At 37.7% G+C, this 26491-nt stretch overlaps 1 protein-coding gene and 1 long non-coding RNA gene across 3 annotated transcripts in view; one reads left to right on the plus strand and one right to left on the minus strand.

Moving 5' to 3' along the window:
• The window catches only part of LOC116833997 (uncharacterized), a 49314-nt gene extending 30080 nt beyond the window's left edge, over window positions 1-19234 (minus strand). The window contains exon 1 of the long non-coding RNA XR_004375844.2: window positions 18266-19234. This is a non-coding gene — a long non-coding RNA (uncharacterized LOC116833997). The remainder of the gene's footprint in view (window positions 1-18265) is intronic.
• The window catches only part of MIB1 (MIB E3 ubiquitin protein ligase 1), a 143337-nt gene that overhangs the window by 62604 nt on the left and 54242 nt on the right, over window positions 1-26491 (plus strand). For both annotated transcript variants that reach the window (XM_032795805.2, XM_032795804.2), the window contains 2 exons: window positions 2580-2777; window positions 6308-6459. In XM_032795805.2, coding sequence (XP_032651696.1) covers window positions 2580-2777; window positions 6308-6459 — 350 coding nt within the window. The remainder of the gene's footprint in view (window positions 1-2579; window positions 2778-6307; window positions 6460-26491) is intronic.

The raw sequence follows: 26491 nt of genomic DNA on the forward strand, positions 1-26491 counted from the left end.
AAGCAAGCTAGAGATAACGAGGTTAGTTCAATCAGGGAGGATGAGGCCCTGTTCTAGCAGTTGAGGTGTGAAAACCAAGGGAGGAGAAACTGGTTTTGTAGTTGGCAAGTCATTCGCAGTCTTTGTTTAATCCTGAACTGATGGTGTCAAATTTGCAGATGAACTGAAGCTCAGCAGTTTCTTTCTAAAGTCTGGTCCTGAAGTTTTTTTGCTGCAAGATGGCCATCTTAAGATCTGCTGTTGTGTGGCCAGGGAGGTTGAAGTGTTCTCCTACAGGTTTTTGTATATTGCCATTCCTAATATCTGCTAGAACAGGGCCTCATCCTCCCTAATTGAATTAGCTTAAATGTTTCATACAGTTATATATAATATTTCATTCTGGTGGATCCCAGATCAGTTTGCAAATTGTAAACAAGTATGAATAGGAATAGCTTCTCTTCCCAATGGAAGAAAACACCTTGGAATGAAATGCAACAGCTAACACAACACACAATGCTATACAACAATTCAAGATGCGAGTTGAAGACAATCACAATATGCAACTGAAAATGCAAAGGAAATTTAGAGAGGCAGAATGTAATTTCCCAAGTTGGAATTTCATTCATCTTTAACACTTAGTCTTACAAAATGTGCCATGGCATCTTTAATCACCTCTAGAGTCAAACTATACAGAGCCTCCTTCGTTCACAACAGTGATCCCGAATATTATGCTGGAACATTATCAGTGGCCAAGAAATATAGGAGAATACTTCCTTCTGGACTGTGTTTAGACTTTGACTCTTTTTCTTGATCCATTACTAGTGGATGAGAATGAACTTTATCTGGGGAAGATAATTTGGAAGCATTATGAACAAAAAATACACAAGGATTTTACCAGAACATCTTTGAAGGTTGCTGCTTTCTTCAGTGGAAATCTTGTAAATTTAAATATTTCTAATACCTAGACAGAGAGGGACACTTTTAGGCTACCAGACACCTGTCTTTTGGTGGTTTGGTTTAACTATGGATTTTCATCATTTTGTTTTTTAAATTTTTTTTGAGTGCAAATTTGACTTTTCATATCCTATTGGTAACTAGTCTGATCATACCAACTTACTGTCTGTCCCTTTGCACATAGACATGTTTTAATCTGTGAACTATTTAAATGTTTTATATAATCTACATAATTTTAAACTTTTTAAAACCACAGATTGATTGAGGGGAAAAATATTTGGTTTTATAAATCAAACTGTTCTGAAGACAGCTGTAGTAGAATCCAGAGGAACCTTTTATGAAAAAAAATATTTACTATTTATCATCCTTGATATTTTCCAAATGTTAATAAGCTAGTGTATGGTAACATATTGAAATATTGCACTTTGCGCACATCTTGACATTTAACAGAATTGTTGGATTTTTTTATTTTATTTAGCTATTGCTCATTTGTATAGGATCCAGTTTTGAATATTAATTATGTTCATATATAATTGTCACTAATTGTAAAGAGTTTATATTTATATGTCCATCAAACGGTTCATTTAATCCCTTTTTTGCATAGATGTGGTATTGCAATCCTTTAACTCGTTTGTCAATTTAACTCTTCTTTAAAAGACGATCTTAAAACATCCTTTTAGTTCTGTATTCATCTATCCTTTTTTATCAGCTTCTCTCTAATTCTATGCTATCCTGTAGAATTTTTTTTTTTTAATTTTATTAACTTGACAAAAAGTTTATCCTGACTTTTCTTGGAAGACTTTAATAGCTACAGTAAAAGCTATGTTATCCAGCACTTTACCAACCGGAAAGCTCTAGAAACCAGTGGTTTTGATATCCATTAAAAGTCCGGTTGGCACGGGGCCGGCAGGCTCTCTGTGTGATTCCGTGTGGCTCCCTGGAAACAGCGATATGTCTCTGCTGCTCCTAGGTGGAGGAACGGCCACAGGGACTCCATGCACTGCCCCTGCCCACCTCAAGTGCTGGCTCTGGAGCTTCCATTGGGCGGGAACTGCGGCCAATGAGAGTAGCGGGGGCAGCGCCTGGGGCAGAAGTAGTGTGCATAGCTGCCTGGCCGTGCCTCTGCCTGGGAGCAGTAGGAACATGTCACTGCTTGCAGATGGCCACCAGAGGTGAGCTCTGCCCAGATCCGGCACCCTGAAACCACTCCCGTGCCTCGCCCCCCTGTGCTGAGCCCCATCCCACACCCAAATTTCTTCCCAGAGACTGGTAAATATAACTCTTAGTTAAGCAGAATTTTTGACTAACCGGCTCCCCCACATTCCCTCAATATGCCGGTTAACAAGTATATAGATGCTGTAGATAAGTGACAGTCCACTAGTTGTGAGATGTAGGTAATGTTTCAGTTTTCGTCCTTGATCATTGCATATTGCACATAGATGTGTATTCAGCTTCTGTTGCTGGGTCTTGATCGGTTTTGAACTAATTTCATACAGATTAGCTGAGTGTTTGAGTGGTGCCCTGGACAGCTTTTTCCCTAATTGTGAAAATGCAGTAAAGATCCCTTAATTGATCATTTTGAAGTAATCTTTTTATAACTGTGTAGTACAAACGTAATTTGTTTCAAATCAATGTTTACACTTTAGGACAAAGATGGAGACAGGGCTGTTCACCATGCAGCTTTTGGAGATGAAGGTGCTGTGATAGAGGTTTTGCACAGAGGCAGTGCAGATTTGAATGCTCGCAACAAACGCAGACAGACTCCACTTCATATTGCTGTTAACAAAGGTCATTTACAAGTTGTGAAGACTTTACTGGACTTTGGCTGTCATCCTAGTCTCCAGGTAAAATAAATTTTGACTTTCATTTTTTGTCTTCAAACTAAGTTTTATGCAAATATGGTATATGGGTGTTGCATGTAGATGTATAAATCTTCCTATTAAGGCTGTTACATTGAATTGTTTTCTGTATTTCATATTGAAATTTAAAATGCACCTTGTTCTAGGCATGTGTACAATATTTTAAGCGTATATAGATTGAGTCAATGTACAAATATGTTTAACATGCAGATTAACTCTCTTCATCCAGTCAGCACCCTTTATCCTCCTCACATATGTAATCTGGTAAGAGAGGCTTTGCAGCATGACCTAAAGGCCAGTAAATTTAGGCTCTGTCAGAAAAAGGGAGAAAACAACTTCCAGAGTTGAACCCATCAGATGGTATGTCTGCCACAAGACTTCCATTCAAACATGAAGTCTGTTATTGAGAGCCTCTGCTGCGATGGTATTACACAGTGAGGAAAAACTGCTTCTGTAAACTAATTGGAAACTAGTGCAAATGGTACTGCAAAAGGGAGAATATTGCTTGAAAAACGAACAAACAAAACCCCACTTCTAAGTAAGCAGACAGTTACATTCTGCCTGAGCTGAAGCTTCAACATAGCTGCGTGCACAGTACATTGCATGTGTAAATCTAAAGATGAAAAAGGATGGATAAATGTGCTGAGGTCAGCATCTGAAAGAAAAGGTTGTAAAGCCCTAGGCAAATATGAATGATACAACACATTCGTACTGTTGCCATCTGGATATCCTTGTGCTTCAGACTCCATCTGTTTTTCCTGTATGTGCATCTTGGAAAGAAGAGGTGAGAACTTTCTTAAAGCAACTAATGTAGTAATTGCTATTTACTCAGTTTATTTCCTCCTGGCCTACTACTTCCATCTTACTAGGGCTGAGGTATTATTTACAAGTATTACTTCCATCTTGCTGAAGTAGAGCCTCAGCTAGCGAACTTTAATCCAGACCCCAGTTTCTGTTAAGTGTTGGATATAACAACCAGCCTGTTCTATTTGGCTCAATAATAGGGGCAATTGGGTGAAATTCAAATGGCCTGTGATATAAAGGAGGCTGGGTTATATCTACTGCTCCCTTTGGTCCGTAAACTCAATGAATCTATGAAACTACACCATCTGCAGGCAGTGAAAATCAGAAAATCCCTACGACAATAATAATTCTGCACATGTGCAGAGAAGTCTAATGCGCATGCAGTTAAGCAATTGATTTCACTGAGATAGATGAGAATACAGGAGGCATTTGGGGTTGGGACTTGGCTGTAGCTAATTGGCATGTTCTTTAGCTCTCAAGCCAGCCCACTGCACAAAGGAAAACAATTTAGTCTACATACAATAAGCTCAAGAAATCTGATTGGTTGGAATGAGTAAACTATATCATTTCATTTTGGTGGACCAGTGCAGGATGTTTGCCACATTTGGCAGATATTGCTGTTTTGGTGACTGCTGTTCCCACAGTAAAAGTTCTAAGGAATCCTTTTTACACTCTGCTGCAGTGTGCTGCTAATTGAGAAACACTAGTGGTGAAATACTGGCCCCACTGAAGTCAATTGCAAAACTCCTGTCGACTTCAGTAGGGCCAGGATTTCACCCAGGAACACAAATCCTGAGAATATGCATCTCTGCAGCAGTATAATAAACTCAGCTAAACACATTTTCCTACTGTAGACATTATAGGAAGCTTATTTTTAATTGTTGGGTTTTGGAACAAATTATGCACAAGGTGTTTTGCCTTTGGAGTAATGGTGTATTTTTTTCTTTAATTTGGACTTTTCAAAACTAAAACCCCAGGAAGCTAAAAAATGAATATAAATTCTTTGGTCAGGTGTGTGCTGAAAAATTTCTGGCACCTTTAAAGCATGTATTGTCTTGTTGGTACAAGCCCTAAATTATTTATAAAATTTAATGTTGCCCCATGAAAGCTTCCCTTTTGCTTCATTTAAAATACAGCCTTGCACAAGTTTAACTATCTTGAGGGGGTGCACATTTTTCGTTAGTCTGCTTTGTTCATATTATTTGTATTAGAGGAAGTTTTAGCTTGAATTTTTGTATGACAGTTGTCTCAGACATGATGATTAAATTTATGAACTATATATTTGAAATTCATGCTAGTAGACATTTAAATTTTTAGAAATCTTGAACTTAAAGAATTGTTTAATGTCTAACTTTTTTGTGATGCATGAGACTTTTTATAGCAAATAGATGCAGAAAACATGGCAATTAATGACTTTTGTAGGTGATACTGAACTACAAATTGCCTGCATACTTGAAAAATGTGCATAGCTCTTTGTTGTGTGCAGATCACACAGATGTACCTCTACTCCAGACCTGAGTCTGTCTGTCTGTTTCTGACATCTCCTCATGGATATTCAGCAGACAGCTAAAGCTCAACATAACAACAACAGAGCTCTTAATTTTCCTTCTCCCTACTCTCACTCACTGTGGACAACACAACCATCTGTTGCTCAGACCTGTAACCTCTTTGATTCAGCCTTTCTCTAGCTCCTCACATTCAGGCTATGTGTAAATCTTGTTAATTTTTTTCTGCATAATGTCTCTTGGATACAGCCTTTCCTACCCGTCCACACAGTTAAAACTTTTGACCAGGATCCGATGAACTCATGTCTCAGTCATTGCAACATTATTTTTCCTGGTGTTAATGTTGCATTCTTGCCCCGATCATCTACTCAGAATGCTGCTACAAATCTTTCTCCTAATGTGTTGCTTCGACATGTTGTCTGTCTTTGCATCCCTCCACTGGCTCCCTCTTCTCTGTTGTATCAAACATAAACATGTCTTCATTTTCGAGGCCCTTGATACCCTGTCCTCATCCTACCTATCATCTTTATTGAGATGTCAGCTCCCGCCTCTGCTAGGCCAGTAATTCCAGCCTCGATCACTCACTTAACTTTTCAAAAAAGCACCTTTATGCTTTCTTACGTGCTTTCCCTCACTATTGAGGCAAGAGCTCCCCATAAACAACTGCAAAGTTACCTCCTCCAAATTCCTCCCTAAAACCATCTTCTGCCGTGAGACCTACATAAAGCTTGATAAGTGGGCCACTGGAGTGCTGAGACAATTACCTATCATGCTGATTAATATTGTATCATTGTTCCCTTCTACTTCCCTTTCTGTCTTACATTTAGATTGTAAGCTCATTGGAGCAGTGACAGTCTGTTTTGTATTTTGTTTTGTTTTGTATTTATTTGGTACCTAGTTGTATGGTGTCCTGGTCCTAGACGCTATAGTAATGCAATTAATAAATAAATACATATTAACTTTTCCTTCAGCCTGTCCTCGTTCTGTGATTAAACTTCACAAAAAAAGTATTTTGACCAAAAAGCAGTGTTAAGTGTGCAGACTGGACTGAAGTTATACTTTTAAGTGCTGGAAAATGGTATTAAAAGTTATCTTGTATTTGCATCTCATTAGTTCCTATAGTGACATGTGAGGCCTTCTTTTCCCTTAAATTTCCTTTTTAAATAGGTAAATATGGAATCTGAAGAAAATCATTTCTATTTTTAGGATTCTGAAGGTGATACTCCGCTCCATGATGCGATAAGTAAAAAGCGTGATGACATCCTGGCTGTACTGTTAGAAGCTGGGGCAGATGTTACTATTACAAACAACAATGGATTTAATGCTCTCCATCATGCTGCGCTAAGAGGGAATCCCAGGTAAAGTCTTGTTGTCATTAGTGTTTAGTTCATGATGTTTGATTTAAAGGAGGAAAAATGAGAAAAAACATTCTGGTATTTCTGTAACTTTTATAGTAGATTTATTATGCAGAAATGTAGCAAGCCAGATTTTTACCCAAAAATGAAATTTTGGAGAGAGACTTTATGTAAAAATGGTTCAGCTATTGAGTATGAGAAGGAAGGGTGAGATGGTTGGCTCTGTGGTGAGGGGAAGGAGATGCTCTCCCAATCATTTTAAAAAACATTTTTGTATACAGCCATTAAACTGTTCTATAGCTGGAACAAATGAGGGTAAAAAGTTGAAATTTTGAATGGAATGAATATTAAGAAGAGCCATTGAGTATTTCAGTGAAAATTTGAGATTTGAGAGTTAAGAGGCTTTGAAAACTGTATTTTGCACATGCACAATAACTGAAATAGAGAGATTTTTAACAACTTTCTACTAGTGGAAGGAAGGTTGGTTGGGTTGTGCATGCATGTATGGTAGATACATACACTTGGGAATGTGGGTATTTAAGAAATTGTGCAGTGAGCAAGGGCTCCATAGGAGCACAGTGGTTTGCATGGTTAATTGTATTCTCACATGAGCATCTAATAGTGCAACGTATGCTCCGAATGAAGCAAAGGCTGTCCTGGCCTAATTAATTAATTTAAAAAATATTAGCCTAGGAATTTTCATAAAAAGTACTGTGAGGGAATAGTAGACGTTCAGATATGAGAATGCCATGGTTATGGTTCCATATGTATCCTTAACTCTGTCCCCTTGTGTGATTATAACATTCCTGTCTTGAGTCATCTGATCTTAAGTTACTATTTTTCAAGTAACAATGTAATATTTGTTTATAAACCTCAGTAAATGAGGCACAGATTTGCAGGAGTCTTCATGTAATGTGCTATGAGTACTGTAAGTTGCTGAGTGAGTGTGGATTCCTTAGCATAGTAAGGAGTTTTTCTGTCTGCTATATGTAGACTACTATACATTAGTAGATGAAGTTGCATGTGTAAGCTTATGGAAACATTGTGTAATATTTAAAAAATATGTGGTCATGTAGTTAAAGATTGTATTATTCACACTCATAAGTAGGCAGTTTTGGGTTGCACATACAACTGTAACAATGGCATTATGTATCAGAGGGGTAGCCGTGTTAGTCTGGATCTGTAAAAGCAGCAGAGTCCTGTGGCACCATATAGACTAACAGGCATTTTGGAGCATGAGCTTTCGTGGGCGAATACCCCCTTCGTCGGATGCATGCTCCAATGGCATTATGTGATTTGAGTGGTTAACCATGTAACCATAATGTCTTAACCTTTTCTGTTTAGAATAGTACAAACTGATTTACAAAGCAAAGTTACAAGAATATTCCTCTAAAGCCCTGTACAGAGTAAAGTGAGCATGTTTAAGTTTGTCATGCTAAGTTTGCCCCTGATGGTACAATAATTTAAAACATCAAAACTATGTATTTATAATAGCATATTTATTGAAGTAGATTTGCCATTTTTGACCTATGTGCAACAGCTCATTCTTTAATTGTTGATCTGTAAGCATGTTTTGTTGGGTTCAAAATCTTCATTTGTATATAATAATTCTAGTAGTTGGCTTTTTTGCATGATTTAAGCTGTTTAGAAAGCTTTCTCTGTCACTGCTTGTGAAGAGCTATTTATGGATAAATGGAGTTTCAGTCCAGCACTTTCATTAGCTTTTAGTGCAAATATAATGGAAAATGTGATGTCATTTGCATGCAACTAAACCAGCATTTTATGAATAAATGAAGTGTTAATATTTTTATTTCATTGCTTGTTTGAGCTAAAAGGTTATGGAACTGTTTAGTAACAGAAAAGCTAATGGAGTTGGAGGTGTAACTGTGGGTATTGCTTGGCCTGTAGAATCTTTACTAATTTTTGTGGCTAAATACATAAGAAGAGAACCACGATTGACTTAACTCTTACATTATCATGACTGGCAGTTAGGAAAATATTTACTTGTAAATTGCAATGTCCATATGGAATCAGATGCACATATAAACACAGAACCAGATAACAGTTTTAGTTGTTTTGAATGGAACTACACTTTAATCCAGTGGAAATGTTATAAAGAATAGGAAAAATTGCCCTCAAGTTTTTCTACAGCACTCATTGCCATACTATCTAAAGTAGGAAACACTTCAAGGAGCTAATGAAGACACTGGACAACATGACTAGCTGCACTCATTTGAAGGCACTTGCCTTTCTGACTACCAGAATCTGCAGCTTTGACATTTTACTAGATTTGTCAGCGCTCCTTGTTATCTAGGTGGCTCCTTGATATCTGGCGAGAGGGATAGCTCAGTGGTTTGAGCATTGGCCTGCTAAACCCAGGGTTGTGAGTTCAATCCTTGAGGGGGCCACTTAGGGATCTGGGGCAAAATCAGTACTTGGTTCTGCTAGTGAAGGCAGGGGGCTGGAGTCAATGACGTTTCAAGGTCCCTTCCAGTTCTAGGAGATAATTATTTAAATTATTAAATTTTTATATAATTTTAAATAATTATTAATTATTAAAATTAAAGCAGTAGCCAAAAATGCCATCTTCTGTCTCCAGCTTGCCAGGATTCAGTGGCTATTGCTCTGAGGACCCTGCTTAGTGACTATGATCCATATGTTCTTCACCATAAGATTAGATTTCCTGTATTTGGGGTCAAGACCACTCTTACTCATTGAGACAACTGCTTATTGGGCCACCGAAGCTGTCTGATCCTAGGGGGGGAATTTTGGGAGTTAGAAGCCTTTTTTCTTCCTGATGGAATCCAGTGTGGCGAATGAGCTCTACTCTGACAGTTCTCAGAGTGTGGTACAAACCCACATTTCATAGAAGCATTCCTGCAGTAACAAGCTTAAGAAAGTGATTGAGAGGTGGGAAAATATTCCAGGTATAAGTGATTGAACCCTACAGTGATACCTGGATACTATTGTGACTGAAGAGGAAAGGGTAGATTTATGTAGATGCTTGAGCCATACAAGCACCTACATAAATCTAAGTGGTTTTTCTTTTAATCTCCTTTTCTTCTTTCCTAACCTATAGAAGAAATAGTTTGATTATTTCATACATTTTTGTATGAGTAGATGAGTATTTTCCACATTGATATGAGAAGAAATTAAGAGAAAATCTCATGAGGTTTGCATTTTGTTCTGAAATTTTCATGGCCCCTCATCTCTTGCCAGAGTGGCTTATGTAGTCCCAGGTGTAGTTTTGTATGCAGCACTCACAAACTTCTACTATTGGTTGTCCGTTTCATTACCCTCCTGCCAGCCTCTTCCCAGTTAAAACTAGGGAACTATTAGCTCAGGTACTTTGTTCTTAACTGTTGTGTTGTATCACATATAGCGTGGCAGTCTGTTAAATAGAAGGGACATAAACTATTTAAGTCTTTGAGTCAAAACCAGAACGTTAACTTCATCTGGAAAAAAGTTTAAAGCTAGTGCAGTCTTTGCACCTCATGAGCTGCCATGGTGTCATGTGAAATCTTGGTGTTTTACTAGATTAACTATCATTTTCACATAGCTTGAAGCTATAGACTTGCATGCAGAATATTGTAGTAATCTAGTCTTAAGATGACAGACATGAGTGTGAAGACCACATCACAATAGGACCCAAACCTCTTGCCAAATTTAGATAGATTTAATTTACTTCAGAAGTGCTTGGATTATACAGCAACGCTTACTATTAAAAGATTAGATGGATGATGGCAAAAGATTCCTTGACACTTGCCAAGTGGGGATCCAGAAGCAGCTGTGTGTCTACTACACCCCTACGTTCCACTTTGACAGGTTGCTAGTCCTACTAATAAACAGCAGGCAGACCTCTTTAAGAGCAACTGTGTAAACCCTACTAGAATCTTCAAGTCTGTCAACACCTTGTCAGTAGTACTGAAGGCAGTTGTTCTAAAAAACTTGTCATAGACTTTTGATTCCCAGATTGTTCCCCACCACAACTATTGTGTTTTTCCCTCATATGGGGAGACGCCAGGATAGTATGGCGATGGGGTCATATAGCTAAGGACTCTTAGAAGTTTTTGGAAGAGTTCTGTCATGACTTAGTCTCCCCCACCCCCAGGCCCCCTCAGAAATAAATTTGATAGTTGATGTGTCAGTAAAGCAATGTTGTTTGTTTGAATAAAGGTTTAACAATCTTTTTTAAAAGTTGGTCTCCAGCAGTGGCCTCCGCCACCTCTCTTTTGGCATTCACCTGCAAGTAGGGGCCTGGAACTGATGCACGTTGTGGCTCATACATTCTAGCACCCCAAGTGTGACAGTGAACATTATGGCTGAAACTCAAGCAAAGATAACCCCGCTCCCCACAAAAAAAACGATCAGCCAACAAGCTGTTTGTGCTACCACTCTACAGACCATTAAGTTAACAGAGCAGTATACTACCATATCCTTCACCTTTAGCCTCACTCTCAGAAAACCTTGTGCAAATGTGTCAATTTTGAGTACCAACATCATTTGGTCACAGGAGATAGAGGCATACTATTGTAAAATTACAGTTTAGCTTTTATACTGATAGCTTTACATGTCTGTAGATCATTGAGGTAAATGTGGTTCAACTTTGTTGATATTATTAGCCTATTATATCTAGCACATTGAATTATGTTGAATTGCAAGGTTTTGATATATTGCCATTTCATTGATTTTTAATTTGATCGTTGCTTGTTTCCTAATGCTTCTTTCTAATGTTTTGTTTTAATTAATAATCTGAAAAATCACTAAATGTTTAATTGATTTTGGATATTTAGTAGAAAATATTTAATTAAAATAAGATAGTAAATAGTTACTACAGTTTTAGATAATTCAGAATTTTTTTCTCTGCCTTTATCCTTCTGTGAAAGTGTGCTTGTGCGGATATAAGAAGTGTCTTAATGATCGTATGTTGATTATGGCCAGTAATCAACATCCTAATGTTTGAGTTTTAATTATTGTAATAAGTAGATATTTTACCTTCGTGTGCGTACACATATGAAAGAACAATCAGTACAGAATAAGAGTTTTCTTGGCTTTTGTAGTAGTGTGTAAAATTTATACGATACAGTATACCTGATTCTATATGTGCTGTAGATATACTTCTTGCTTTAAGGAATTCCTGAGTAAGAAGAAACTATTATGTTCAAGATAGATGGAGGAAGTGTGTATAAATTTCATTTTTATTTAACAGAGAACCTTGTTAAAATGTTTGAGTCCACCTAAATAGATCACATTGTTACAAACTCATTAGCTTCAGCCTTTTCCCCTAAAGATTATGAACCCCATTGTTGAAAGTTGTAAAGACATTTTCCCTAATTTTGAGATATGTCCCTTTCTTACTACTTAACCAAATTTTACAAGCACCAAATAGAAACAAAAATAGAAATTGAGTATATATTACAGGTCAATCATATATTTTTCAAATTACCATAACCATGGTTATATTTAACTTGTCCAGAAATCTTCTGTTGCTTCAAATATTTTGAGCTAAAGAATGTAGCTGTGAATGAGTGAATGCACGTGTCCCCATAGCCGCAAACGTCTTGATTCTGCGTTCTGTCTTGGGAATAAAACTTAAAGAATAGTGCAATTAACATCTTAAATTGAATCACAAATCACAAAAGGACTTCTTAAGTAATGGCCATACAGACTACCATCCTTTGTTGGGCATACATATTACCAGTTCATCAAAGGAATAATTCAAAGTTATAATTTTAGTATAGTTTAGTGTTAAGTGGGAACAGAAGCTGAATGTCTGACAGTAAGATGCACTTTTCACATATTTTTCTTTAATAGCATATGGCATATATTTTGCTGCAGAGACTAATTTGTTTGTAAACTATTAATTAAAATTTGGAAGATTATACATGTTGGAAATCCTTTTGCTATTATCTGTTTTGGTATTTGTATTGGGTGAATCCATGTTATATATGGGTGAGGTACTGAACTGTTTAGTAGTTATGGAATAGAGAAAGGAGAGTTAGACCTGCAATTAGGTGGTGAATTAGAGAGTAGCATCAAGATCAGGCACCAATGTATTAGCTGTTAATTGTAAATAATAATCTCAACATGTACAAGATGCAAATACAGTTGCTCCCCTGAGAAATTTCCTCTCTAGTACAATATGATTAGAAAAAGAATACCTGTGAAGCAGAATAAATATGATAGTAGAGTACATTTCTCTCTCCCCCCCTCCCTTTTTATGTGTTTTTAAAGTAGGGGGGAGAAACCTTAAGAAAAAACAGGAAACAGTACATGACTGAACAATCCATTTATTTGAATGCCTAATTTTTTCTTATAAAAATTAACATTGGACCATTTTTTTTACTAAATAAGAACAGAAAGTGAAACAAGTAATTCCACAAGTAATTGTTTATCTAGAAATACAGCCTTTAGGACATCCTGAAGTATAACTGAATACCATACTTTCACATTTGTTTCCTTCTGTTGACAGCGTGCATTTAATCTGTCCAGAATAGTTGAAGCATGTTCAGAGTTGCCATTATACAAGTGTTAAATCCATTATTGAAAATATTTGATGTCCTGTAGTGATCAATGCATAGCTACAGCTGGTTGAAGGGGACCAAATCCATTGAAGAGGTGATTTGGTTCCATTTTACCAGCTTTAGCAAAGCATTGGAGTGCAGGAAGGCTGTAACTTTTTATAACAAAACAGCTGAGTTTTTTTTTTACTGTACACATACAATTTTAAAAGTACACACATTTTTCAGCTATAAATGTTACACTTATTGACACTTTGCCTTTTAATTTTTAAAGTAATTGAAGATTTAACTTAATTCATTTTTGGAGGGAGAGCAGGAAGGAAACATTTATCCCAGAATGCCTTATACAATATACCAGTTTGTTCTCTTTTAGCATCTTTGTAGGCACAATTTGTAACTATAAACTAGTCTCATGTCAAAGTACAATTGCAGTATTAAACCTTTTTCCTTTTGATTTGTTTAATTCTGGAGTAATGTTTGGATTTATGTTTAGGGCCACTTACATTTATTCCTTATGTTCATTAAATTAAAGTGCACTAGAGAAAGCAACAGTCCTCCCCCCATCCCCAATCTTTCTACTGCATCAGTACAATAATTGATTAGAAAAAGTAACTGATTTAAGTTGTGGAAAGAGGAGTATCATAGCCTTTCTCTTATAAATATCAAGTGCTTTTAATTAATTTTGGTACATTTCTGCTTAGCGTTCACTTTAGGAATTCCAATATATGCCATTATAATACAAGGGAATTTTTTTCTGTTTACTCATGCTTTCTCTTTCTGTACAAACACCTGATGTTATCAATCTGGAATTTTCTTTATCTAAAGCCCTTTTAGATGAAAGGTTCCTTAACACACTACATATCTTTTATAAGTAGAGTTAAACGTGCTATATTTCATGCATTTTCTTAAAGGTAATTTGTGCTGGTAAACTGCAGTAGATACACTAAACAGACACATACTGCATTTGAAGACCTGAGGGGCGGAGGTTAAGCTTTGCCAGAGAGACATTAGTTCAAACCATGCACTAATAATGCTCCTGTCAAGTGTAGTCTTCATCTGTTTGTTGTGAAATCTAGGGTGATGAAATTTATGTAAATATATTCTTTACACCATCTATTCTAATAGAAACATAGCAGGTGTGTCATTTGAACTTAAGCATTAAAGACAGCTATAAAAGTGGCTTCTATTTTTACCAGTTATACAGGAGCTGTTTTACAGATCCAGCTGCTCAAGTATGCTTTTGGATGGCAATACAGTTTCATGTACTGGCCATATCGGGGCAAAAATAGTGGCCATGGAAAACAGCACTGTAGCATTTGATAATGTCAGCATCTGTTATCCCTGTCAGTCACACAGTTGAAATATTTGAGTTACAACGGTGTCAGCAGATGCCTAGAGTTCAGCATGTGCTCAGTTAAAATTGAACAGCTGATCCAAGTGATGGATGTGATATTTTAGAGTGACTGAGTATATTCTTAGAGATATGTTAACATGAGCTAGCAAGAAGCAATGTCAATATGTAATTTTAACTTTTATATCTCTCTGAGATATAAAAGTCATTTTGTTTCATAGTAGAATTGCTGTCTTATGGCATAGCAAGAGAGGATTCAGCATCAGTGGCTCGTTGTAAAGAACCTGTCACAATAAGTTTGATCTTTAGTAAAGATAGTCAGATATGTAGACTGAAACCTACATATCAAGTGCTGGCACAATAAGGAAAGCTTCAGAGAAGTAAATGAAGTTGTGTCCAGTTACTCCCATAGTGAATTGGGCTCTCGGTCTGCAAATCTGTCAGTTACGAACCTAAAAGCTAAACAGCATTATGAAACCCAGTAGAGTTGCTAATAGTTTAGCTTTTTTCCAGTATAAAACAGCCTGTAATTTGGAGGTTGGTGTTCTATACAGGCTGCATTCCAAGGTATTTGATCATGTGGAAAATAACTCAGACCAATTTATTAAAAATTACCTTATGAATACAGTTATGTTAGTTTGATTCCTTTTTATATAAGTGTAATTCTATAGTTCTGGCTAAATCCTTTTTTAAAAAAAAAGCTGGTGATATATAATAATTTTTGGTATTTTGTAGTGGTTAAAATACGTCTCCTTTGAAAAATGGCACACATCCAATAAACTAATATTTTTGAAGGCATAATTATCCTTTGGGTCTCTTACATTTGTGATTTTCCTTTCCTGACACAAAGAATGATCCCAGAATTTTCAAAATATTAAAATAAAAAAGTGAGCGGACTCAGAATCTTTATTCTTTAATCTGGGCCAATTGTGCCTTTACGACAAGCATTTATAATATGCAGACACTGCAGTTCAGCGTCTCCCGTAATATCTGTACATAGATGAGTAAGTGCAGCACAAGTCATTCGTTACTTAAAAATTTCTTTGTGTTGAGTGATTTATGTTGATGTGTTTTAGTTAACATTAATTTTAGAAATAAATGTCATGCTTCTGTTGACAGCTTCACCTTTCTCTTGTTTTCCATATAGTTTTTATAATTACAGCTTACCAAACTAGAGGTTTCATAATTTAAAACTGAAATTTTAGGTGAAGGAGCAGCAGTATAAATTTGATAATTTCATATGTAATTCAGAATTGCTTAGCCAGTTTTGTTCAAATTATTCTGAAAAATGTAGTCTAATGTAGGAATCCTGTGTTCTATCATTCCTGTGTTTTTATTTTAGAATCTGTCACTAGCTTTAATCCTCTGACTGGCAGCTGTGGCCTAGAAATCTCTGCATTGTCACTTTACGTGCATGAACTTGACACTGTAGTTTATTCCATCCAAGCTCTCAGTGAGTTTAATAATGGTTGATTTGGAGAAACCCCAAACTTATGTCTCTAAAATATTAGAATTTGTATATGGTAATTTAAAATTATTTTGCAAACATTTTTCTCTTCTGTTTGCTAAATCAAAGACCAACTGACAAGCAGTTTCTTACAACAGTGTTAATTACTACTAGACTCAGTGTCTATGGATTATTAGGCAAACTTAATTGGAATCAGAGCATGGTCTGCAGATTTAAGATTTTTTTTAATCATATTCCTCATTTCTTCAGATAATCTTTAAAAAAAAAAAAAAAGTCTACTTTAGTTGAATAAAGTTAGGATGAAAAAGATTATTCTGACTAGGATTGATAATCAGTTTTGCAAATAGGCTATATATTTCATCCAGAGCGTTCTAGTGTGACTATTTGCATTTCCAAACTAATTTTGAATTTATAAACAAAAACTCTGAAATTTAGTTCAGAACTTATCTACAACAAATAACAGAACTTTCTATACCCACCCTCTGAATAAGTGACTTGGGATAATGTTTCAAGATTCATAAGCAAGAAGTGATTTTACTTCGGCAGTAGCGTCATCTGACCCTTACCAAGTTAATTTGTTAATTTGCCATATGAAAGTCATTCAAACAATAGGAGACCTGTTTCTTCCATCTGCAGTTTAGTTTCCTCTTACTGGTCGTTCAGTGCCTGCCAAAAATACATACTTCTTTACATTCCATAGCATTGTACGTTCATATGGGTACATAAAGAAGTATGTACTCTGGACAGGAATACATATAGTTGCTCAGCTATCTGTCAAGTGAATCTGAAAGTATTTTGCTTTTTTGTTCCTTTCCTTGTTAGAAGATGCAGAATGCATGTTGTCATTTCTTTGAAAGAACAATCTTATAATAAACTTGTTATAAGCTAACCTTTTTCTCTAAGACTGAACTTTTACAATGCAATTTACCTGCAAAATGACTTTAAGTGTATTACAGTTCCATGTTCTGTGATGACATGGACATTTGAAGCACTTATCCAGATTTTTGTTGTTTCTTCGTGTTCATTCTGGCTGGCCAGTTTTGAAGGTAGAGATGTCATTGATGGGTGGCTTTGCAAAGTACTTTCCTGGAATGGATAATTGTAGTCCACCATAAGAACTTCCGTTTTCTTTGAGTCTTCTGCCAGATTTCCATGCTGGTATACAGATTTCATTTAGTATCCTGAAGGGAAGTATAAACTCATCTAATATGATGGAAGGAAATAACCTTCACCCCCTTCCCCGACTCAAAAAATCCTGTCCACTTCCCCCCAGGTCTAGTATCTCTTTTTACTGCAGATCCAAACTTAGAACAAAAAACAGAACAAAAAACAAAACAAAGAAAAACCAAACTCCCACAATGCTGCTGATCCTACTAATTGAAAAGATAAATCGAATTTTTAAAAAAATGATTGTGGCAGCATTGGGCTTTTAGCAGGCCGTAGGTCATATGTGAGAGCCAATGCTTATTCAGCACTTCTAAAATAGGTTTTTTGAGTTTGTGTAGTCGCTCACCTGCTTCGGTCGCAGAATCTTTTTCAGGCTTGCAATATCAGTGCCAGTTTACATAAATGATAAACGTTCATCTGTTTAAATTGAATTTTATCCCCTTTCTTCACATTTTGTTATGTGGCTCCGAGGTACACAATCAGCTTTTAGTTACCAGTAAACATTCAGTGTGCTGGCAGGGTGTGACTTTTAAAGAGCTGACAGAAGTAGATTGACTGTCTAATTTATAGTTAGTAGGTGTTTAAAAAAAAATTTAAAAAGTTGGTGTCAGTTATAGTAGACTTTGCCTTTCCAATGTTAGAAAGGCTAATTTGAAATAAGCTTAAAAATTAGTAAATTTAATAGTCCAGAGAAAAGGGGAGAGCAGTGGAAGTAAAAATTTCTGCAGCCCATGACAAAAAGCTAGTGCAGCTGACAGAGAGCAAATCAGTGTGTGGCAGTAGCTAGCACAGTACTACAAGGAGAAACAGCAATGCAGTATTAGAATTACAGCATGCACATTCTAGGTTTCAAATGGGTTGATTTCTTGTACATCTAAGGTAGATCACTAAAAATCTACCAAATGTTTGGAGCTTAGTAGTGAATTACTGTACTATTGATATCTTTAAAATATAGTTTTAAAATGTTTGAGTTAGTTGTGATTTGTAAGTACAGTGTTGCTTTTCACTAAAATTAAATCATTTTGATTTTTAGAAATCATTGCATGGCAATACACTACCAGAGCATATCTCATGGAAGATCTGTCAAATATCTGCTGTGAAATTTGGACTAGAGTTGTCGCTAAGCCTGCTCTTTTCACTACAAATGCTTGATACTTTAATACACTGAAATTAAGCTGTGCCCGGAATAGAGGTACGAATATAACAACAAAAACAATCTAGTAAATAATAGTTAAACATGCAGAAAGTCATAGATATCCTTTAAATGTGCAGAATAACACAGGCCTCCTGGTGTTCTGTTACCTGTAAGCTTAGTATCATGCAGCATTTGCAGTTGGAAGAGAGGTAATGACCTAGAGAGAGAGATCAGCAGCAGCCATCTCAGCCTGAGTGTTCGTCTGATTCAGCTCTTCATCATATGCGAGGGGGAGTAGGGGGAAGTGTCAGTGAATACAGTACCTTACCACCTGAAATAGATAAAACTTCAAAGCAAAATAGTGTGAATAGTGAAGCTTACTTGGTGTTGCTACCTTTCTTGGATTGATAAAATATGGATGATGTTGCGTAGAAATTAATACCTTGTGGCTGCCGGGCTAAGAATTAAATGTCCAAGGAAAGATGCTAGGAAGCCCTGGGATGGTGAACTCAGCCCATTGGCAGATGAAAATAATCAGATAAAAAGTTGGAGTGACGAGAGGAAAAAAAAAAATCTTCCAGCTCCTTAAATATTGCACCGCATCTGTTCATGCTTGAGGTTAAGTTTCCAAGCTTAACTGTAGGCAGATCTGTGTTGAAGCTACTTTCCATCTCCAGAGGTCAAGTCTGTTCGTGAGGTCAGGGCTCCCACATGCACACTACAGAAGAAACTAACTGTATTTCCCACTCAGAGGGCATGAGCAAAACTGTTACAGCTTTATAGGCAGCTAAGCATTTGAAACATGCACTCCCAGGCAAACAGGCTCTCTTGTGCCTCTCTCTTCCCTGACCATATTTAGTCAACCATTGCAAAAAATAATCTCTCAGCTGTCGATTGTCGATCCAGAATCTGAGGGAGCCTCTATCTTGCTTTCTGCTCATTGATTATTCATCCTGCTGTCCTAACACTGTTTAACCATTTGTCCTGATATTTTTTTAGCACTGCCAAATAAAGCCGTCTCTCATGTTGCCACTGATATTTCCCAGATTTTCACTGAGCTTGCACTGCTACTAGTAAAGTCTGATGCGGCTGTCACCATACATAGAAACGCTGCGGAGTTTAAAAAAAAAGAAAAAGAAAAAGCCCTGGTAGTAGAAAGATAGGGTCTTTCAGATATGAAACAATAAATATCCCTCTGCTGCCACAACAGATTGTGTAACCTGATTTCTTGATCAGTGAAAAGTGCTGTGAAGAATAATAGGCTTTTTAGCTGCAGGACTAAGTGGCCTGTCGTTTAATTATATAACTAGTTTAAAGGTTTTTTCTAGAAAACTTACATTTTATTTAACTGATAAGTTTTGTGCTATTTGCCTGTTCTACGCAAAATCAGAAACGATTTGGCAAATGGAAAACATTTGTGCTTTATTAACAAACAAATGATCATTATGTAATGTCTTTATAATACTAATCTGCATAAATTTGCTTTTTTAAAAACTACTAACAAGCAGAGTGCCCGTATTTTAGAAAAACTTAAAATGTTTCCTGGTGAAGGAATTTTAAAAATATTCATTCTGCAGATTTCATTTCCATTCATATAAACTATCTTCTAACAAATACAGTAGCTATACTTTCAGAATCTGAAAACTAATTTTTGAATTTTAATATATGACAGTTATTTGCTTCAGAAGAGAGTAGCTAGGAGTAACTGCTGATCATCTTCATTTAAGTACCACAGACAGTAGTAAGTAAAACCAAAATAACTCAGTTAAGACTTCCTGTGTCTTTCTAGACAGAAGTCCCTTTGGAAGAATATGCTTTGTGGTTCTTTGGGAAACAGTTATATGCACTCCGATGCATCATAAATATTTTTTCCTGCAGAGAGAAAAGAGTAAATGCCAAATATAACCAAACAGTTCAATGTTTAGGATTAAATATAAGCCCCATAAATATAAGAAAGCACTGCATCATTACCCCATCCTAACATAAGCAAGTGTTGCTTTTAATAAATTGAGTTACAGTATTTTCAGGATAGAAGGGTTGAAATGCAAAAGATTGACTGGAAGAGACCAGTATTTTCTGAGGCTCTCCCCTTTCTTTGCTCCTTTGAGTGTAACTTGAATTAATCACATTGTGCAGCAACATCCTATTCTGTAGCTGAGGCTTCATCTGAGCTTTTCATTATAAACTCAATGTCTTTCCCCTCACTTGTTTCAAAATCCACATGACACAGTGGCCTTAAAATTAGTAGATTAGGCCTAGGGCGAATGTATATTTCTACCAAATTTGAACTAAATTGTACAAGGGTTGCTTGAAAGATAACACCATAAATAAGTGTATCCTAATTTTTTTAAAAAAAACTTTCACAGAACTAAAAAAGAGAACCTAGATTTTAGTTTTCAGCTAGCTGAGATCCAGTGAATGGTATCAATGGTTACTTGATTAGTCAAACTTGAAAAGTTATTAACCTTTTTAAATAGGAAAATTGCTGTGACTCATCATTCTGGGAAGTTTAATATGGAGTGTAAAATGATTGATTGGAGACCTAATCTTTCATTCATACAAGTCTTTAGTCCTTTTCCTTAATGATAAACCTCAAAATGTAAATAAATTATTGAGTGGTTTTGTCATTGCTGAAAGAGAATATTCTCCTATTCTCAGTCTTATTTTAGAACCTTAAGCAGAGAGGAAGGATGTCTTTGGTAAAGTATGTGACTTTGAATCAAGAGATCTTGGGTCTCTTCCAGTGTCAGTCAGATTTGTGGTGGTACATGCATGCCCTGTCCCTTGTCGGAGTGGGCAGGGTGTGTGCTGATACTGTGGTTACAGCCTACCAGACTATCTTGGGTCTTGCCACAATGAGATTCAAGGATCAGGGTCTAAGCAGCAGCCCTCGGACATAGGGCAGTGTGGCCTAGTGGCTAGAGTCAATACTGTGGCCCTTGCGTTCAGGGCAGTGTGGCTTAGTGGCCAGAGTCAATATGGCAGCTGTCCGATACAGGATAGTGTGGCCTAGTGGCCAGTACCTGGGGGGCCATCACCAGGAGAGTGGCGGCCTGGGCCCACCTCACTCCACTGTGCCCCGACCCAGGGCCCTAACAGTAGCGGAATAGTCCACCACTGGGTCAGCAGGGAATCCCACCGAAACATGCCGACCTTGCACAGGTACAAGATACCAGTCACTCAGCCTTCCTGGGTCACTTCCTACTGCTCTTCCTGAAGCTGCAGTCCATGGGACAGCAGAGTCTCTGGGCACTTTGGCCGAGTTAATTCCCTGGGACTCCAGTGGCTACAGATCTCCAGCTCCCTCAGGCAAGGGCTGTGGCAGCTCCTCAGCTGGAGCCTCAACCAATGGTCCTTCCTCTCCAGCGGTCAGACCAGACTGAGCCAGGCCGCTCCCTTTTATACTGGCATAGCATTTGAAGCATGTCAGTACAGTCTGAGGGGCGGAACTTCCTCCACCCATAGTGTGGGGTTAATCCCTTCCGGCCCAGTGCAGGGTATGCACACTCTGTCACAGACTTCTTGTGCGACACTGGGTAAGTACTTAATCTCTCTGCCTTAGTTTTCCATCTATAAAGTGGGGATACTTCCTTACCTCAAAGTGTGTGAATAATAAATTCATTACTGTTTGTGACATGCTCATATACAGTTGATGAACACCACCAAAAAGTCTATAGATAAAAACTACGTTTAAGCAATATTTATCTGCTGATTGATATTGCAGAAGGTATAATATGTTGACATTGTTAGAGCCATACTAAACAGGTGGGGAGTAGGGTCCAAAGCTGGCCCTCATAAAATGCACTGGTAAATGGCAAATGTTGAGGGAGGAGGACCCCCTCACAACCCTCTCCTCCCCCCCCCCACACTTTTCCCTTTTGTTCTCATGAAGTTCTTACCCTTCTGAAAAGTATACTGCAGTTTTCTCACTCTCTCCAAAATCAAAATCTCTCAGTGAAACTTAATTGGACGTTTGAATTTTAATCCAAAATTCAGAAAATATCAACCAGTTCTAGTATATAGCACTAGGTTAAATTGGAAAAATGACTACGGCCATGCCTATGCTAACACGTTGTCAAAACTTTTGCTGCGCAGGGGTGTAGAAAAAACATCCTCCTGTACACTGTGGATAGTTCTCTGAAAACGTCCACTCGATGTGCAGAAGGGGTAAAAAAGGCTAACAGTATATTAGGAAGTATTAGGAAAGGGTTAGAAAATAAGACAAACTATTGTGATGCCACTATATAAATCTGTGGTGCATCCACGCCTTGAATACTGTGTCTAGTTTTGGTCACCCCTTCTCAAAAAAGATATAGTGGACCTGGAAAAGGTTAAGAGTGATAAAGATAATCAGAGTATAGAAAGGCTTCCATATGAGGAAGAATAGGGCTGTTCAGTTTAGAAAAGAAACAACTGGGGATAGAGTAATATGATCTAGATCAGGGATTGGCAACCTTGGGCACGCGGCTCACCAGGGTAAGCGCCCTGGCGGGCCTGGCCGGTTTGTTTACCTGCCGCGTCCACAGGTTCGGCTGATCGCGGCTCCCACTGGCCATGGTTCGCCGCTCCAGGCCAATGGCGGCTGAGGGAAGCAGCGCGGGCTGAGGGATGTGCTGGCTGCAGCTTCCCGCCACCCCCATTGGCCTGGAGCGGCAAACCACAGCCAGTGGGAGTCGCGATTAGCCAAACTTGCGGATGCGACAGGTAAACAAACTGGCCTGGCCCGTTGCCAATCCTGAATATAGATCTATAAAATCATGAATGGTGGGAAAAAGTGAGTAAAGAAGTGTGAAAGAGAAAATAAAAAAAAAAAATAGGGGTCACTCAATGAAATTAGTAGACAGCAAGTTTAAGACAAACAAAAGGAAGTACTTTTTCACACAAGACACAACTAATCACATGAAACTCTCTGTAGCTCGACAGCTTGTCTCTCTTACCAGTAGAAGTTGGTCCAATAAAATATATTACCTCACCCATTTTGCCTCTCTCATATCCTGGGACTAACATAGCTACAACCGCACTGCATACATTCATGAAGAATGGGTTCAAAAATGGTTTTTAGTCAAGATGGTCAGGAATGCAACCACGTAGTTGGGGTGACCCTCAACGTCTGATTACCAGAAGTTTGGAGTGGAAATAGGGTGGATCACTCCATTATTGCCCTGTTCTCTACACTCCCCTTGAAGCTCTGGTACTGGCTGCTGTCAAAGACAGGATACTGGGCAAGATGGGCTGTGGTTTGACCCAGTATGGCAGGTCTTATGTTCTTAATTTATGTTAATACTGTAATAATCTTTAAATGCAATTTTAGTTGAGGGTGGTATGAATTTAGTATCTTAAAGCATTGAAAAATCTTATCTAGAATCTTCTCAAATTTTAGATCAGCAGTATAACCTACACAAGCTAACTTTGTTTATGGTTATTGCTTAATTTATTGCTCTATAAAACAGTATTTAGGGGAATACTGTGCATGTTTTGCAAGCGTGAGAGATGAAAGCAAGGTTTTATATACATAAGGATTATGTTCCTGGTAAATACAGTAATAAAAGTTGTCTGTTTTCATTAGGACTTTGAAAATTGAATGCTGAAACAAATGTTGCATAAGAGGAAAGTAACACTTGTTCATCAAAATTACTTTGCCTTCTACTGTAACACAGGGCAGTCCAAGTTAATACTGTTCTGAATGGTGACCATCTACTTGTTAGAATTTTGGTTGGAGCTGTGTAAAGTCCTACAAGCTAAAGCAGTATGATAATAAAGGAAAGACTGTTGCATTATGAAACCAGAGCAGGGACTTAACGGGACTAGGTGATTAGGAAAGGTAATAGAACCACTGGAAATCCTACAGAATTTGCCATTTTTGCTGAAATATTTGCAAGATTCAAGGAGTTTTGTCATACATCCTTCTTAACTTCTTCCTCTGACCCAACTGCTTAGTGCTGGCTGAAAGAAATCCTGAGATGCTATCCTCCAACCTGTCCCTGCAGGGATGGCATCCACCAGGTACAGTCCTCGACCTGCAAGTTGTTCACTAAGAGCAGCAAAGTAGAAGTAGCTTGCCTGCTATTAATCATAAACCTTGGATGCTATAATTTTCATTACACAATAGAAACCTATTCAGTATGTATTTTACAGCACACAAGTGTGTTAGGCAGTTCACAAGATAGTAAGACAGTCCATTCCCCAAGGAGCTTACAATCTAACTTCAGATATGATACTTTCGAAGTTTGGGGCAACATAATAGTAGGGATGGGCTGAAGGAGAAGTGACAGGAGTAACAACAGTAAGATTGTTACTTAACACCTAGTGCACAGCATGGTGTATATAAAAATCTTTTCTATATGAATAAAATAAACGTAAAATGTATGTATTATTCACTTCTTGTAGGCATAATAACTTTATTCCAAAGTTTGCACCTACTTTTCCCAAAGTGGTGTATTGAGGGTTCCTCAGTGCCCCTGTTAAAGTTTAAGAACATACCCCTTAATTTTTTTCTGCTTTCATGCACCCACCCTTGAATCTCTCAGGTAACACACCTTACATTTGGTATTCCTACGGACAAAAAGGGCTGGAATAGAATCCCTTCTGAGACATTCAGAGCTGCTCATTACTCAGTAGTCAGGGTCTTTGTGAAGTGACAGTTGATTTCATTTATGGGCGGAGTGCACTCTCAAAAAGAACTAACTTGGAATTTTCAGATTTTAGATTTCTTCACACAATATTTGAATAATTGGATTTATCCTTCATTCACTTAGAGCAAGGGTAGGCAACCTATGGCACGGGTACCAAAAGTGGCACGCAAGCTGATTTGTAGTGGCACTCACATTGCCTGGGTCCTGGCCACTGGTGTGGGGGGCTCTGCATTTTAATTTAATTTTAAATGAAGCTTCTTAAACATTTTAAAAGCCTTATTTACTTTACGTACAACAGTAGTTTAGTTATATATCATAGACTTATAGAAAGAGACCTTCTAAAAATGTTAATGTATTACTGGCATGCGAAACCTTAAATTAGAGTGAATAAATGAAGATTCAGCACACCACTTCTGAAAGGTTGCTGATCCCTGACTTAGAGATTAGCTAAACATTTAAACTGATTTAGTTTTTTCTTAAACTAAATAATTGTGAAACTACTGTTAAATATAATGTGAAGGAAAGATCGATGTGTGTTTGTCCATTGTTTTGTCCCAATATTTGCTCCTGTCTGCACCTCAGCCAGGCTTTTGCATACAGAATTGCGCTTATAAATATAATTCCCTGCTTGAAGTTGAATTCTTCATGTACAACTCACTTTCTACAAGTAATCCAAGAACACTGTCTTTTCATTGCCCTTGGAATGAATGTGACAGTTAATTCTAACTGAAAAAATAGGTATTCTGAGAACTCAGAAATGGAGAGGAAAAAAATCCCTGCAACATTCCTTACTGGCCACTTTTGTGTAAGGAGGTGGTATGTTGAGCTGATTGACAAGAGGAGGGGAAGGGATCCAAACAGCCCGAGTTCAGAGTTGGCAGCTGAAAAGATGATGCTTGGGTGGTTTGTGAGGTATGGAGCATAAATTAAAAAATAACTTCTTGCCTGATCAAACTGTTTGTTTGTATTTGGTGCTCCAGCTGTGATTGCCTATCTGGATATGTTTGCAGCAGTCCTTCATTTTTCTGCTCCCTAAAAGTGATTGAGCCACAAGGAGATAGGAAGCCCTTCATTGCTTCCTATTTGTGAAAATAAGTTTGTGACTTGAATACTGAACACTAACATTCCCATATTAAAAATCTACTTCCAGAGGTATCTATTTGCCATGGCTCAGGAAATCAGATAAGTCTCTTATAGAGCTGATCAGAAAATGTTTTCTTCCTAGCAAAAAAAATGTTAATCTTTCATCAAAAACCTGAAAATTGAAAATCTGTGGAGACATTTATTTTTAATCTTCGTGAAAAACTTGATTTTGTGAAAACCCCCGTTTCTTGTTCGAGTGCTTGCTCATATCCATTCCAGTTAGGTGTGCGCGCCCTGTGTGCATGTTCGTCGGAAGATTTTTACCCTAGCAACACTCAGTGGGTCGGCTGGGCGCCCCCTGGAGTGGCGCCGTTATGGCGCTGGATATATACCCCAGCTGACCCAACCGCCCCTCAGTTCCTTCTTACTGCCCGTGTCGGTTGTTGGAACAGTGGAGTGCAGTTTCACTGACCTCCACCTCCCTAGCTACTCGTAGTTCTCTCCCTCAAGACTCCCGCCAAGACTTCGCTGTCCTCTTGGAGAAAGGGAAAAAGGTGGCCAGAACTTCCCTCCAGGCCGTGTTGGATGCAGCAGACTCAGCAGCCAGGACTCTGGCCTCAGTTGTTGCCATGAGGTGCATCTCATGGCTTCAGGTTTCAAGCCTCCCACCGGAGCTGC

The sequence above is a fragment of the Chelonoidis abingdonii genome, chromosome 2, assembly GCF_003597395.2.
Source record: "Chelonoidis abingdonii isolate Lonesome George chromosome 2, CheloAbing_2.0, whole genome shotgun sequence".
Lineage (NCBI taxonomy): Eukaryota > Metazoa > Chordata > Testudines > Testudinidae > Chelonoidis > Chelonoidis abingdonii.